At 35.4% G+C, this 16,171-nt stretch overlaps 2 protein-coding genes across 2 annotated transcripts in view; one reads left to right on the forward strand and one right to left on the reverse strand.

Annotated features, from left to right (window-relative positions):
* LOC106165626 (HAUS augmin-like complex subunit 3) lies at positions 1–15,231 on the forward strand. The gene is made up of 14 exons (XM_013543913.2): positions 1–157; positions 2,502–2,682; positions 2,910–3,017; positions 3,445–3,528; positions 3,668–3,779; positions 5,478–5,681; positions 10,478–10,620; positions 11,018–11,152; positions 11,794–11,977; positions 12,452–12,604; positions 12,876–12,972; positions 13,455–13,599; positions 14,132–14,309; positions 14,655–15,231. Exons 2-14 carry the CDS (start codon positions 2,507–2,509, stop codon positions 14,781–14,783), a joined length of 1,848 nt encoding a protein of 615 aa, XP_013399367.1. The 5' UTR covers positions 1–157; positions 2,502–2,506; the 3' UTR covers positions 14,784–15,231.
* The window catches only part of LOC106165625 (cyclin-G-associated kinase), a 24,051-nt gene continuing 23,094 nt past the window's right edge, over positions 15,215–16,171 (reverse strand). The window contains exon 25 of the mRNA XM_086999412.1: positions 15,215–16,131. Coding sequence (XP_086855538.1) covers positions 16,030–16,131 — 102 coding nt within the window. The 3' untranslated portion in view covers positions 15,215–16,029. The remainder of the gene's footprint in view (positions 16,132–16,171) is intronic.

The following is a 16,171-nucleotide window of genomic DNA, read 5'->3' on the forward strand; positions in this document are numbered from 1 at the left end:
TAAATAAGATTGCAATACTACCACTAATCAAGGATGAGAATTCATATTGGGGCCTCTTGTAATGTAGCCTCCCCTATCGGGAAATTAATAGATCTGAAACTGGAGGGAGAAACGAATGGCACTGAGCTAATCGTAATTCCTAGTGGAAATTTTTAAGGTTAGGTTAAATCAATAACTTGTAAGACTTTAAGACAACTTAACTTTGAAAAAATATTAATCCAGATTAGTCTTTATAGATGCGGGAAATATAAAACTATTGACAAAATCCACAGCAAGTTCTACCGCCGTCCGAATTCAATATCTCCAGTACTACCACAGTAGCCAACTTCCAAATTTTATTTCATTTTTAAAATGTTGATAAATAGAAATTGCCTATATATTCAAGTAGAGTAGTTGGATTGTACAAAACCTTTTATTAACTGTTGCAATTATTAAATTTATTTTATAAAATTAAATGGCAATGAATTAAAAATTTTAATGGATGTTTGAGTCCTATGTAAAAGTACTTTAAGAGGCCAGAATGAGAAGAGCGGAGTGCTAGCTAGGCCAAGACCTAAATATGGCGGACCTACATGAAAGGAAGACTGCTTAATCTTGTTGTGGTCTATCTGCCTTTCACATGGCTCCCCACGGGTCGTCCCTCTACCAGTTTAATTGAGCCAAGATTTAATTGCTGTGCCCCTGCAGGGACGACACGTGGCGAAGCGTATGAGAGGCGAAGAGACCATTACAGGATTAAGCAGTCTTCCTTTCATGTAGGTCCGCCCTATTTAGGTTGTGGCCTGGCTAGCACTTGGCTCTTCTTATTCTGAATGGCTATAAAGTGACTGCCCATTAAATTTTAAAGGTATTCAGTGCCCATGGTGAATAAGACCTTTTTTCATCGAACTGTGGTTGTGGCTACATGATTGAATTTGTGATCTTTGAACACAGTACTGATTTTGAGAGCTCATCTCTACTGCATGCAAGTGTTACAATGAATCTCTGAAGAGTGATACCATTATACACATTACAGCACAACATAGCGCACAAGAAAAAATGACTCTGAATGCGAATAAACACAAGGAGCAATTATTTGCAAATTGCAAGAAAATAGGGTGATATAAAAGTGAAATGAATCATTAGGTAATTAATATAATATGTTGATCCAACTTGGCAGATCTGGGGCTGTGTTATCGTAAAGGTTGTAAATTACAAATAATGTAACTTGTCACGTCAGTGGGATCGTTTTTGTAAATTGGTATTTTCGAAGGTTTGTAAGTTACAAACTCTTGTAAAAAAGCATGTTAATTTACAACTGCCTCCAAACTGTTGTAACTCGTTACGAAAAGTTGCATTTGGTGAAAACTTGCAGAGAGAGTGTCGTCTGCGGAAATTCTATGCTCATGTTTATTGTTGGATATTTTTGACAGCAAGTTAAAATTACTAAACCATGGATCTTTAATTATCAGCAAGAAAGGTTAGCCTACACTACATAGACATTGCAAATATAATTACTAAATGACATAGTGCATTTAGAAAAAGTGACATCTTGAGAAAAAAATTGTTTGTGAAAGAAGCCTGCTTTATGCAATTCTTGATTTCCTTTCTGTGCTGAATAACATGGTTTAATTCATAGAACAATTATGAATAGATCTAGATCTTTAAATTTGTTAATTTTGTTATAGCAACAGCTAACAGAGACTCTTGTTTCAGGATGCCAGAATAATTTGTGATGAAATGTAAATTGCATATAAGCACATTTAGGTAAACAAGCTGAATGTAATTTAGACTTTAATCCTTTATCCAAGTAATTATATTAGCAATTTCTGTATGGTGCCAGACGGGGGGAATGTGTGTAAAATCATAATTTTTTATTCATAAAATAAAGAAATTGCTCAGTCAAATGATAACAGACAGTGGTCCAGCTGAGTACAGGGATAAAACATATTTGTAAAAAATACACCACAAATCGAAATAAAATGTAGAATTCTGAATGGTACATGAATCACAATTGCACATTGATGGAAATAAAACAACACAGACTAATGGATCTGTGGATAGAGGGTTATGTGCTTCCAACTAGTAATTTTTCATACAATTTGCTATGCTGTATTTAAACTCAGAAAATGATGACGTTTTCCCATCTGCATGTTTTTAGAAAGGTAATATGCAACTTAAAATACAATTTTTCATACATGTGCAAAGTGATTAAGTGCCCAATCTAAGTCAAGCATCTTTAGTTTAAGAGGGCACTGGAAACTATCCTCTTTGCTATCAGTTTTAAGAGATCTTTTAAGAAGTCAGAATTTAACATGTTTTTGCAATATATTTTTTCCTTCCAATAGTTCTAAAACTACAAAGAATACTTGTTTGAGTTTCATTTTCTGTTACAAAGTCCAAATTATTTACATTAAATTACTACACAGTATAAATATTGCTGTGAAATTGTTTTTTGTATTTTCATCTTTGTATACATCCAAGTTCCATCTATAAACATTTTTCATGCTTATATATTTTAGACACCATGAACGGTAACCAGTTTCTGACAACTTTGAAGAAGTTGGGTTATCCACAAGCCAGTAATTTAGATGCCCAAACATTTGATTGGATATTTGAAAATGATGCAGTCTTACCATTTTTAGAATGGTTTTGTGACCATGCCCATGCACTGAATGTTTTACAGGATAGAGAACTAAGAGAGTAAGTGCTTTGGGTACCTTGCATTTGACACATACAGGCAGAACTCATCAAACTTATTATACCTCCTTCTGCCTCTTTGGTTATACCTTGGTTCCACCAGTAAATACTAATTATAAATAATACATGTACATGTATGACAGAGTGGCCCTAACTTTTTCTGTTACTTAATAGTTGAATAATATATGAACTTGTAATGAAATTCTGTTGCACATAAATGTATGTTTCAGATACAGATCTCTAGAGGAATCCACTGGAGTGCTGGAAGGTCCACAGTTACAAGATGCATTGAACAGCATTGAAGGAGCCGAGGATGACATTCCAGTTGCTGAATTGAGGTTAGGTGTTTTCTTGATAAGAAGGTCAAATTTTGAATAGATATTGTTACAATGTGTACATTCTGATCCTCTGCGTCTGACCATGTTGCCACCTGTTTGCCCCTCAAATGATAAATAGTAGTTTTGTTTTACCTGAAATTTACAGGAAGTTTTTAGTTTCCTAAATAATTCAATATAGTTTAGGATTTATAATTTACATAGATAATTTTTACTGAAGCTATCTCATTTTTTAAAAAATTATTTTTATATATACTTGAATAATATTTGTCCCATTTTTTATGATTTAAGTTAATTTCAAGAAATACATTGTTTTCTTAAATAGCTAATTGCTTAGTGTAATTTATCTGTACATTTGTGATGGTATGTTTTCTTTCATAGCTAATTGCTTAGTGTAATTTATTTGTACATTTGTGATGGTATATTATAGAGAGCATGTAAACTCTATGAAGATGGAGCTAGATTTATGGAGGGGAAGAAAGGAAAGTATACTGAGGCAGAGAAACAAGCTAAGGTGAGGGGAAATTTGTCATCAAGGACCATGGGCATGCCATGAATTTAATGCTTGTGTTTAATGTTTTATGAATAAGGAAACATACAAAAAAACTTCATATTTGAAACGGAATAAAGGAATGTACTATCTTACCTTTTAGTTTACATAACACTTCTGTCAACCACAAGCTATCAAAGCTGGGACCCATGGAAACTGTTGCCAATAAAGACTACAAGAGATGCCTTGAACAGAGCCAGGCTGACAATTCAAAGGTACAGCATTGTAATAGTGTACTTTTTATGATTATAGTACTTAACATAAGTGCTCTTAGACAAATATTTGGTCATGTTTCCTAGCTCTTGGGTGAAGATGGCATGATGGCATTGCACAGTTCCTATACAGGCAGTGTTCAGTGGACTTGTGGTGATCATGATAATGCGTGAACCTGTTGTTGGTCTCTTTCCCTTCCACATTTGGTGGTTTTAGGAGGCATAACAATGGTGAGGTGTTTAAAACGCAGGACGTTCAAGATACGTCCTTGTTAAAATTTACTGAAATTAACTTGCATGAATTTGTAGTTGTGTTTTCTCATTCTGCCACCCTGAGCTTCAGAGATAACTTGACACTTATAACCTCTTCACTATAGACTATCTTCATCGTGTCAAGTTACCTCTGACCACATTCGATTGCCCCCGCCGCCTGCCAATCAAATTTAAAGCCCGCACTCAATGACTCATTGAGCGATCTAGCCAATGAACGCGAACGAATCAAAGCGCGCTTTGTTCAAATCCGGACCAATCAAAGATAAGGCTGAATATCAGGGACTTGCCGTAACCTGTGGGCAGCACGCAAAATACATCATCCCTCAGTAGATAATGATGCAGGGCATCAAACTGCTCTGGTTTCAATTCCGATATACTCCATGCTTTCTTTGTGTACGGTTATGCATTCGGAACTACTCGGATGTCTCCGCACTCGACAATAACTATGTTGTTAGTATGGAGCTTGCGGAATCAGCCGAGGATTGCTGATTGACGGTCAACCAATCAGCGTTTTCACCAAACTTTAGTGAAACATTTTGAAACATGGATTCGATTGGCTTATATAAACTAGGTCAAACTATTTTCGTCAGAGGTAACTTGACACGATGAAGATAGGCTATAGTGAAGAGGTTAGTGTCAAGTTATCTCTGAAGCTCAGGGTGCATTCTGCTCACATGGGTGCCAAATACTGAGGCTGCATCAACAACGTTTGATCAAGGAAGCAGAACTGAAGGCACATGGCAACTGCACCGAGACTGAAAGAGTTTCATATGATCACTTTTCAACAATCAAAATGATATTTTTCTACCTGACCTCATGGTCACATCCCAGAAATGACACAATGCACCCACACATAATGTTAACGTATTGCCTTAGCCTGTTACCACAGCCCACTCACTGTCCAAAAAGTCATACGGAAAATCGTGTAATATTTCATTGCTCACACCCATGGCAAATATAATCCAGGCTTATATAACTTTACACTTATGTTGGTAGTGTGGAAGTTCCCAGATTACCCCTTTTCTTTTTCTAATTGAATATGTGTAATAGGATTAACTGTTTTACAGCAGCTTATTCTAGGAAGAGAAATATATCGGTATTTGCCTGCTGTTTTAAGGTTAAGACATTTGAGCATTTGATGCTGTGCAAATGACTATAAAAGTAACAGTGTTGGCATTAAGGTTAGTCTAATATGTGAAAAATTAGTCCAGTGTGAATCTTTTTGAATAATAGATCTTATAGTTCTGACACTTGAAACCACTGTACCTACCCCAATCCTGATTTAAATCTTTTGTTTGTAAGAGACTTAAGATATTCAAGATTAAAAAGATTAATTTTTCTGATTTCAGTTTATCTGAAATTATTTCTAATACAGCTCGTCTCATTTCATTTTATTTCATTCAATTATTTTCTTGAATCTGATTTCAGGTTAATGCAGTGTATGAAAACATAACAGAAGCGGTTTCTAAACTCAGCAGTTTCTATGGTGCTGCTGGAGGAGAGGGTAATGAGAGCAGAGATATGCAGCAGGCGGCCACCTTCCTGTCACAGATGTCCCTAGAAGACCATCAGCAGGCTGAGGAGTGCTTTACACAGGAACTGACCACTTTCACCAAAAAGCAGTTCTTTCAAGTAATCCACTTCTCTTATTTTAGATTACCATTCCCTTTGTTTTATTATCAAAAAGTATAAATAGTTTGGTTACTTTATGTTCTTTTTATTGCACCAAATTGTGTAAGCTCAGGGTACATGTATCTTGCTTTTGTCCCTGTATTGATATCATTTAATGCTAGTTGTCGGAAACAAATCATAGATGCCACTTTTCCTCATTAAAAATGGAGATTTGGTCTTCGTTGAAATATGAAGAGAAATCCAAGCCCATTGCTGATGGTTGTGCCCTTTTTTTGTTAATTCAAAAAAGACTAATTGCACAGCATAATGTTTAACTTATCATCTGTAATATTTTTTGACTAACCTAAGATGAAAAAGGAGGGCAGACACTTCTAATTTTCGAAATGATGAATACGGGGTTGCTTTTTTGATAAACTTCAGTTGTCTTTGTTCTGTCAATAGCCTCATTTGCACATGTGTCAAAACATTATATCTCAAAAGTGAAAAATTCTTATAACTCTGTTTTGAAATTCAAAATTTGTGATAAGTATGACAGAGTGGCACCAGCCATGTGGAGATGCTAAGCCTAAAATCAATTTCGTATCTATGTTAACATTAATGACCTCATGAAATTCAGCAAACTGACTTTTACAGAATTTCAAAATCTAACATTAAAAAAAAAACAATGGCTCTAATTGCTAATTATTGAACTTGTTACTCCCTGCCATCACAGAACAACTCCATGATTAACACTGAACTTCCACAAGTACATTTTATTAGTTCTTTAATGAGTATTTTGTGTGTATTACCCAGCTTCTGGTACATACCCAGGAGGCAGTATTGTCTCCCTGATGCGCTAGGATGTGTCACCTTAGTTTGAGGTTGCTTTAAACCAGATCTAACAATGCCCAGTGAAAATTGGTCATCCTGGCAATTAAAAAACATTTACTAAGTCTGATTCCTCATTTATGAACCTGTTACTCCCTACGGTCACAGATCAACTACATGATTAACACTGAACTTCCACAAGTGCATTTTATTAGTTCATTAACGAGCCATTTGTGTGCTTCACCCAGCTTATGGTACATACCCAAGAGGCAGTATTGTCTCCCTGATATGTGTGCTGATACGTATGGGTCAGATTGGCTTGAGGTTGGTTTAAACCAGATCTAACTGCTCAGTGAAAATTGGTCATCCTTGCAATTAACATTGAACTTCCAAAAGGACATATTGTTAATTCATTAACGAGCTTTTCATGTGCCTCATCCAACTTTAGGCACATACACAAGAGACAGTAACACCTCCCTATTGCTCTAAGATGTGTCATGTTAGACCCAATTTCCATAGATTTTAGATTGATCTATCCCTGTGGGGAGTCTCACTAGATTACTGTCAGCTTAGCTGGCTTAAGCGTCTGTCCCGCCTACTGAAAGCTGTAAGGGGGTAATTAACTATGGTGCGCGCTCGGCTGACTGCAATTTAGCGTGAACCCCAAGGGAGTTAGGTCGATCTAAATCTTAATCCCTGGATCGATCTAAATCTCTGGGAATACACCCTTAGTTTGAGGTTGGTTTAAACCAGATCTGACTGCCCAGTGAAAATTGGTCATCCTGGTCATTAACATTGAACTTCCACAAGTACATTTTATTAATTCATTAACAAGTCTTTTGTGTGCCTCATCCAGCTTTAGGCACTTACCCAGGAGGCAGTAACACCTCCCTATTGCTCTAGGATGTGTCATGTTAGTTTGAGGTTGGTTTAAACCAGATCTGACTGCCCAGTGAAAATTGGTCATCCTGGTCATTAACATTGAACTTCCACAAGTACATTTTATTAATTCATTAAGGAGCCTTTTGTGTGCCTTACTTAGCTTTAGTTTGACTACTTAATGTTCCTCTTATTGCACCACAAGTGTTGTGTAAACTGGAGTTACGTGTATCTTGCTTTTGCCCCTGTATTGATATCATTTAACGCTATTTGTTGAAAACAAATACATTATTAGCCTTTTTCATCTTTTCCGGAAATTGAAATTGCATTGTGGGTAGGGGAGCCCTGCTACGTCGAAACACTTACAGCGGTGCTAAAAACCATGGCTGGGTTTACGTGCTTTTTGTCCTGCTACTACAATAACAGTAAGCAAGATCGACACATGAGGTTTAATAAGTTCCCAACAAACCCGTTAGAATGAAAATATGGTAGAAAGAAAGGAAAATATAGCAGGTTTGGATCAAAAGCAGGGCACCACGTTTGCGCTGAACATTTCGAAAGCGGGAAGAAAAACTATAATATTAGGAGATCAACTGTGCTTTAATAAAAACAGAAATGCTTAGTTAAACAACGGATATAACGAACTATCGGCAAATAGAACTCGGGGGTAAAAAATGCGAGAAAAAAAAAACATTATAAAGATTTGAAGAAAAAATTGAAGAATAGGCCGGGGCCTAAAAATTAAGAAAAGACTTCAAGCATGAGATTATGGAAAAAGAAAGTAAAAGCTGTGAAGTTTTACACGGGGATTCTACTTACAAAAAATTCAAGAACTTTCAAGACTTTTTGTGTAACAACAAAGAGAAGGTTTAAAAAGTTTTGTATGTAATATCCTTTTTGTGTGTGTTTTATTGATAAGTGATCATTTTAAATGTTGTAGGCCCATCACAGGTTTTAGTCTCTAATAACCCTTAGCAGGGTGGGTCCTATTTTTTTTAACGTGAGACGTTGATAAAATTTTTATTATTATGTATTCAGTCCCGTATACGTATTACTGATTTGTACAAACGGGGCTCATATTATCAAGATCAACAGAGACATACGAAGAAGAAAGTACATCGGCTCTTGTTGAACGTGTTATCGGCGAAATAAAAAGTTATTTATTTCTGAACTCAATGACAAGAGAATTGGAAAATACAAAATATGCAGAAAAGCCTTTCTGTAAGCTACACGTACATAATACATGACATTGTATGGTAAAGACAAAATGGATAATAAACATAATCCAACAACGTATTTGTAAAGTAATACAAATATGCTTAGTATTAAAGTAGGCCTACGTATATTTAACTGTCTTAGATAGTTGAAAAGTATGAAATGTGTGGGAAACTCTTTATTTGAATGATTTGTCTGTGATTGAAAACGATGAAAATATGCATGAAAACATTTAAAAATCAAATAATTTGGCCTCTTGCTATAATTTTGTTTTTGTTTCAGTTTGACAAAATTTTCATACTTGTCAGACCGAAAGGCTGACATTTTTTACCTGTCGTAAATTTTGTACATATACTAGAGTAAGACATGGTAAACTTTAATTATCATCTGGGAAAGAGTCGAGAATTCCTGTCTCACCTATTTAACACTTAAAAGGTTTTAATTACAGAGGAAAGGTCGTAGTTGTGGCTGCCCATGGCTGCCGTGCTTCAGCCACCTTTTTAGTTGCACCTTGTACATCATCTACACCTAGCATTGCCATGCTGGAAACAGCAGAGGACCACTATGACCCCTGTGGCGCGCGGTTCCTGTCATGCGCACTTCGTATTTCCGCAAAAGATGAAAAAGGTTAATAAGATACCGTTTTTCCTCATAAACAATGGGGATTTGGTCTTTTTTGAAATATGAAGAGCAATCCAAGCCCAATGCTGATTGTCGTGTCCTTTTGTGTCAATTAAGAAAAATTGCACAGCATAATGTTTAACTTATCATCTGTAATATTTGACTAACCTAAGCCCAACATGAGGGGCAGACACTTCTTATTTTCTAATTGATGAATAAGGGGTTGCATATTTGATATACTTCAGTTGTCTTTGTTCTGTCAATAGCCTCATTTTCACATGTGTGTCAAAACATTATATTTCAAAAGTGAAAAATTCTTATAACTCTTTGTCTTTGAAATTCAAAATTTGTGATAACTAGGACAGAGTGGCACCAACCATGTGGAGATGCTAAGCCTAAAATCAATTAAAGTATCTATGTTATCATTAATGAATTCATGAAATTTAGCAAACTGAGTTTTACAGAATTTCAAAATCTAACATTAAAAAAAACAATGAAATTAATTGCTTATTATTGAACTTGTTACTCCCTGCCATTGCAGATCAACTACATGATTAACATTGAACTTCTACAAGTACATTTTATTAATTCTTTAACGAGTCTTTTGTGCCTCACCCAGCTTTAGGTACATACCTAGCAGGCAGTATTATGTCCCTGATGTTCTAAGATGTGTCACATTAGTTTGAGGTTGGTTTAAACCAGATCTAACAATGCCCAGTGAAAATTGGTCATCCTGGCAATTAAAAACATTTACCGAGTCTGATTGCTCATTTATTGAACCTTTTACTCCCTGACATCGCATATCAACTATATGATTAACATTGAACTTCCACAAGTGCAGTTCATTAATTCATCAACGAGCCATTTGTGTGCTTTACCCAGCTTCTGGTACATACCCAAGAGGCAGTATTGTCTCCTTGATAGTATTCTAGGATATGTCACCTTAGTTTGAGGTTGGTTTAAAGCAGATCTAACAGCCCAGTGAAAATTGGTCATCTTGGCAATATACATTGAACTTCCTCAAGGACATACTATTAATTCAGGAGTCTTTTGTGTGCCTTACCTAGCTGGTGGTACATACACAGAAGGCAGTATCACTTCCCTGTTGCTGTAGTTCCTTTTAAAGGGTGAGTCATATAAGTTTGAGGTTGGTTTAAACCAGATCTAACAATGCCCAGTGTAAAATGGGTAATCCTGGCAGTAATTCCAAGAAATTGGCCTTTCACTTTTTTTTTACTATATGTTTGAGATTTTTCATTATCACTATTCATTAGGGGATTGCAGAAGTTGCAGGTAATGACGAAGAATCCAGGTATGAATTCCTTGACATCAGCAGCCCTGAGAACCTGTTAATAAGGGGAGAGAAAGCAGACGTCAACATGTCAGATTGCAGGGAGCTTGCCAGATTACAGGCTATGTGAGCTATTCTATTCTTTTCCTCAGCTGATGTTTTAATCTACTTAATAAAAATAACTTCTAGGTGTGATAATTTTATTCTCAGAAAAAGAAAGAAGTCAGATCTGTTATGTGCTGTGAGTTGTTAAGACAGCAGGGGTTGCTTCCTGATTTTTCAGTGTTCACATACTCACTGTTAAAGAATATGTGAGGAATATGTGCTATTCACTTTTTTGTGCTTGGAGGTGAAGGGGTTGCGTTATGCACTTAAAAGGGGTCTGTGGGGTCTTCTTTTCTAACAATATTGTTTTTGTCAAAAAGGCATCCTAGCCATTCCTAGTATGTCTACAACAAAATGTAACTTTCACCATGATGACATGTCAAACTGTAATCCTTTCAACCCATCTTTTTCATCATAGATACGCTAAAACAGAATCTCAGTATATTAATGCAGTGGTAGAGGAACAAAGTCTGGGTGCGGCATGCAAGTATGCAGAACAGAAACTGAGTGTGTTGAGAAAGCAAAGATGCACACAAGATGTCAGTCAGCTCAGGTACTGTGTCTTTGTGGTTGTGCACTGAAACATTGTATCTATATCGAGGCTTTCCCCCAGAATGACATCCAGACTCCATTTGGACAGTCAGTTTCCTCAGGAGATGGCTGATATTTTTGATGATGGTCCGATGAATCGAATAAATTTGGAAGAAATGAGGCCTTGATTTGTAAGGAAAGGTAGACATCCCAGAAAATCCCCTCTGGCACCAATCCAACCCAACATTTACCCAACCCAACATAGACAGCCTGTAACTACAGTCTTTGGGAAAGCCTTGATCTGTATATATATATATATATATATATATATATATATATATATATATATATATATATATATATATATATATATATATATATATATATATATATTGAATGGTTTTGATTGATTTTGTGTATCATCTTTATGTTTGGGATAGGAATTTGGTCATCACAGATGAACTTGATTCCAAGGTCCTACTTATCAAAATTGTCAATGCCTTTTTGATCCGTTCCATTTTCATGATGAACACCATACTTAAGATATTTTTAAAGATGTCCGTTAAAAATTTTATTGTATGAAATTAAATTTTTATACATGCATTCAGTATATGCTGTATGCAAATAGAGGGTACAATAAACCCTTATTGTTTTCTTTCATAGCTCCCAACTTCAAGATGCCCAGTCTTCCCTAAGTGGCTTACAGAAAGGACTGGCCAGGTTCACAGAAAGCGAGCTTCCTGTCACCATCAGACACAGTGCATCACTCCAGGAGTCCAGAATTCTGAGAGGAGACTATGATCTGAAGATTGCTAGGCAGAATTATTTTTCAGACAACCAAGACAAGGTAGACATCGCCCCTTGTTACAAAAGATTGCCTTACATTCAAGTAATCACGGGCTGTTAATAGGAGTTAATTTTACAATTAAGGGTCCAGGCACTAATGCCCTTAGTGTACGTAATTATATTGGTTTGTTTTGCACAATTGTGCCTAATGATGTCTGCATAGTTCTGGATATTCGAGCCCCAAATAGAAAAGATCACTATTATTTCTTATGATTTTACCAAACATAGTCATGATTCTGCAAACTCCAAAATATTGCAGTCCTTGAGTTAACTAATCAACTTTACAGATTGAGATAACAGAAAGTCCTTGGAGACAGCTTTCCTGTTTATGTACATAACATAGCATATGGTCTTCTGAGAAGTATGTGTTCACATACAACATTGATCAAATTTTAGTTGATAGCTGAAAGTGTGGTTCTTTTAAACCCCCTCCCCCCCTCAATGACTACAGACCTGAAATTATTTTAATTTCTAGGTTGTGGAGGAGCTGATCAAACAAAGATCAAGAAATGAATTCCTGACGATGGCCTATGAAGCCGAAGAAAGGGGTCACAGAGATACCCATAGACTTCTCACTGCTGTCTCCTTAAAACTAAAAAGAAACCTGAAGGAAGTTCAGAACCGATTGGTAGTGGTGTTTTGAGTTAAAATTTTCTTCATATTGATAAAATGATAGATAACTGGATTAATTTCAGCTATTTGGTGAAAATAGGGGTGCTTTTTTGACAGCATCATACACTGATCTTTTCTAGTAGTGGTGTGTATTACAAGGATTAGTCTGAATAGATGAAAAAAACTAAGAACATATCAAAACTTTAAGGTGACATTCTTAGGCTATTACATACATTCTTTACCTGTTCTCATTTGTCGTATTATTATAGATATAAAATCTTTAATAGGAAATGATGGCAGATCCTGGTTTATCGGGCATGAGGTACAAAAGAAATACAATTGACTCCAGAGACAAATTTCTCAACCGTCTTTATGAAATCACTGGTAAGACAGGCAACAGGTTAACTTAGTAATACATGGAATTGACAAGTCATAGTAAAAGCTAGCTATTTGCTGTTTTATAGGTGTATCAGTTCAAAAGATTATCTCTAATGTGTCAAATTAAATGTTGAATACCTCCAAAAAAGAGGAATGTGAGTCTACAGTTCCAATATATTCTTTTAAGAAGTTCAGATGCATAAAAAATACATAAAAATTGAATTATAGTCATGGTGGTAACCGAAAACCTATTTTCATCTAGGTCAAATTTGGGAGTTGAGGTTTTACACATTAGAATACTAGAAAACTTGCATCTTTTGCTCTATGTCTCTTCTTCTGCTCTGGACTTGTGCAAATGTATTTGCATGTATTTTTGTGCATGCTCAACATAGTTAACATGTCCTTCTAACTTTTGCATACAATAACAACACATGAAGTGAGTCCGTCAAAAGCCCATTTGTATGCAGGTTTTTGTTTTCCCCCTACAGCTGGAGAACAGGAAGAAAATGAGAACTTGTTCCAGACATTTGCTGGTCTTGCTGAGGGCACTGGGAGACTCCACCAGAGATTGGTCTCACTCCAGGGTGCTCTGACCTCCGCTAACAGCAGTGAGGACCATATGTTGGCTGTACTGTAAGTTGAAGTCTTTCTATTACTCACTAGTGCTAGCAGTACTTAAAATAGGAACAGCACTTAGATAAATTTCACATGTTATGTACACTCAGGCAAAAAGGTTTTTAAGAACATGATTTTACTTAAAAAATTAAGGTAGGGTTTATCTTTGATGTCAGGTTAGAGGTCTTGAAGATTATGTAAAAAAAAATGTGGGTTTTCAGTTACTGAACACATATCATAGGTTAAGCTGTTTTGAAAGTTGATCTCGATTGTGATAAGAAATTCACACCTGCAAGTCTATAAAAAGGTAATGAAATAATATTCTCCATATTAGAATCCAGAGATAAAATGCTACTATTAATATTTTACATCATTTCTTAAAAAACAATTTTGCATGCCTTTTAAAATTGTTTTTGTTTTATGATAATACTTTTAGATAAGACTTAAATTGTCATCTTAGCCTTAGGTGTCAAGAAACAGCATGTCAGAACTATGTTATCATTCTTAATTTCATTATTTTGCTTAAATGTTACTTTGTTTTATTTTTTAGGGAGAAGAATCTTTCATCTTGTGAGGCTCTTGTATACTCCGGATCATCAAGCACAGCTGGTCAGCCTTTGTTAAGTCCACAGAAATTATTGGACAGCATGGCTGCCCTGGATGATATGTTGAAGAAGTTGGAGCATACCATCATGGATGCTATTAAAGACCTTGATGCCAAAAAGAAGGTGAGATGTCGGATAATTTGCCTATGGTAATGGTATTTTCCTCTTCTTGCAGCATTTTAAGTGATAGTTTAAATTATATTTATTACTGTTTATCAGGTCTAAGAGAAACAACATATTGAAGAGAATAACTTTTTATCTAAAGAGGTGCAGGTTCTCGGGTAAAAGGGGACTGAAATAATAAAATGAAATGATAATTGTATGTGTTGGATACATGGCAAATTAACCTCAAATTAATTTTGGTTATCTTGACTTGGGTCTGATAGAACAAAACAATACAATGGATTTGTTGTTATAATGATTATTATTACAAAACACCTTTTAAGATAAATCAATTTTTCCTTTCAGATATTAAAAACTGACCCACTACAGAAAACTGAGAGACAGCTATTTTATTACTTTCACAACAATCCACAAAGACTTGAAGATGCTCTACAAGATGTTTCAGCACGTCTCCAAGCACAGCAGATTTCATAAAGGGCAGCACCTTTTCTTTTTGCAGAGTATGAATTATGTTTTGTATGTACTTGTACTGTAAGGGTGCATGATGCAATTCAAGACTTGTATGTACCCTCTACTGGGTGGCAGATATTATAGGCAATTTTTCAAAAAGCCACCCTGTGACTTTTGGCCAGATTGAAGCAATTAAATCTGCACACACACAGATGGCACTGTACCCGATGTGTAGGGAGCTACTACAGGAGATCCTCAGTTGACTTCAATCTGAACTAACAAGCTATTCCTAAGGGGCTATTTTTATTTGTCACAAAAGAGCAAGTGATTAAAATCAGAGCAATTACCCGTCTTGATTGCTGTTAAGGGTGCTTAGCTTAGGCCTGTTGAGTGGCAGTGCCTGAGCAGTTATCCATACAATGACACGCAAGAAAGTTAATAAAAGCAAAGAATGGTTTGATTTGGTGTACAATCATTAGTCTATAATTTATTTCTGATTCACTTTACAATTTATTTTATATTCACAGCCTTGTTGACATATGGTGCACCTAACTTGTTACACAATCAACAAATATAAATTCATTTGTACACTATCAATAATTGTGTCACTGCAGATTCAAAATTTGTGATAACTATGACAAAGTGGCACCAACCATGTGGAAATACTAAGCCTTAAATCAATTAAAGTATCTATGTTTACTTAACATAAATGACTTCATGAAATTCAGCAAACTGACTTTCACATAATTCACAAATCTGATATTAAAAAAAAAAAAATTACCGAGTCTGACTGCTAATTATTGAACCCATTACTCCCTGCCATTGCAGATCAACTACATGATGAACATTGAACTTCCACAAGTACATATCATTAATTAATTTTTTTGCACTGCATAACTAATTTATAAGTCAACACCAACTTATTCCCCTTATTCAAGATGTATAATTATATATCACATGTATATGTATATATCTAATAATAATACCTGGATTTATATGCAGCATTAAACATTTTTTTCTTTACTTAATTGTACACTCTTTGGGATTTCATCTGGTGACATATTTATCTTAAAAAGTAAAATAATAACAGTGTCCCATAGTTTATGCTGTTATATTTGATAATCAGTAAAATCTGCTGTGACACGGTATGCATTACAGTATTTTTCTCATTTATTTGTTTTTATTGACAGTGCTTTAAAAGTAAAAGAACTATACAGTTTCACTGGTTCCACATTGAAATCTTCCTATGCTTACTGCCTGGCAAGATGGGTTAGTAGAGTGACTGCATTCCTGAATTTTCAAACTCAGTCCATGCATCATTTAACTCCATGAATATCAATTTTGCCAGGTTTTCCTGAGGAGTTCCAGTGAGCTAAAAATATAAAAATAATGACAGATTTGTATTAATAAAA

The sequence above is a fragment of the Lingula anatina genome, chromosome 1 (genome assembly GCF_051362555.1).
Source record: "Lingula anatina isolate TDL-2025a chromosome 1, LinAna3.0, whole genome shotgun sequence".
Taxonomy (NCBI): domain Eukaryota; kingdom Metazoa; phylum Brachiopoda; class Lingulata; order Lingulida; family Lingulidae; genus Lingula; species Lingula anatina.

Bases quoted from the DNA above. Each gene is read 5' to 3' on its own strand.
- LOC106165626 (XM_013543913.2), top strand. From the start codon at position 2,507: ATGAACGGTAACCAGTTTCTGACAACTTTGAAGAAGTTGGGTTATCCA. The intron at 10,621-11,017 runs GTGAGCTATTCT...TTTTCATCATAG, and splicing joins CTTGCCAGATTACAGGCTAT to ATACGCTAAAACAGAATCTC. The intron at 13,600-14,131 runs GTAAGTTGAAGT...TTTATTTTTTAG, and splicing joins GACCATATGTTGGCTGTACT to GGAGAAGAATCTTTCATCTT.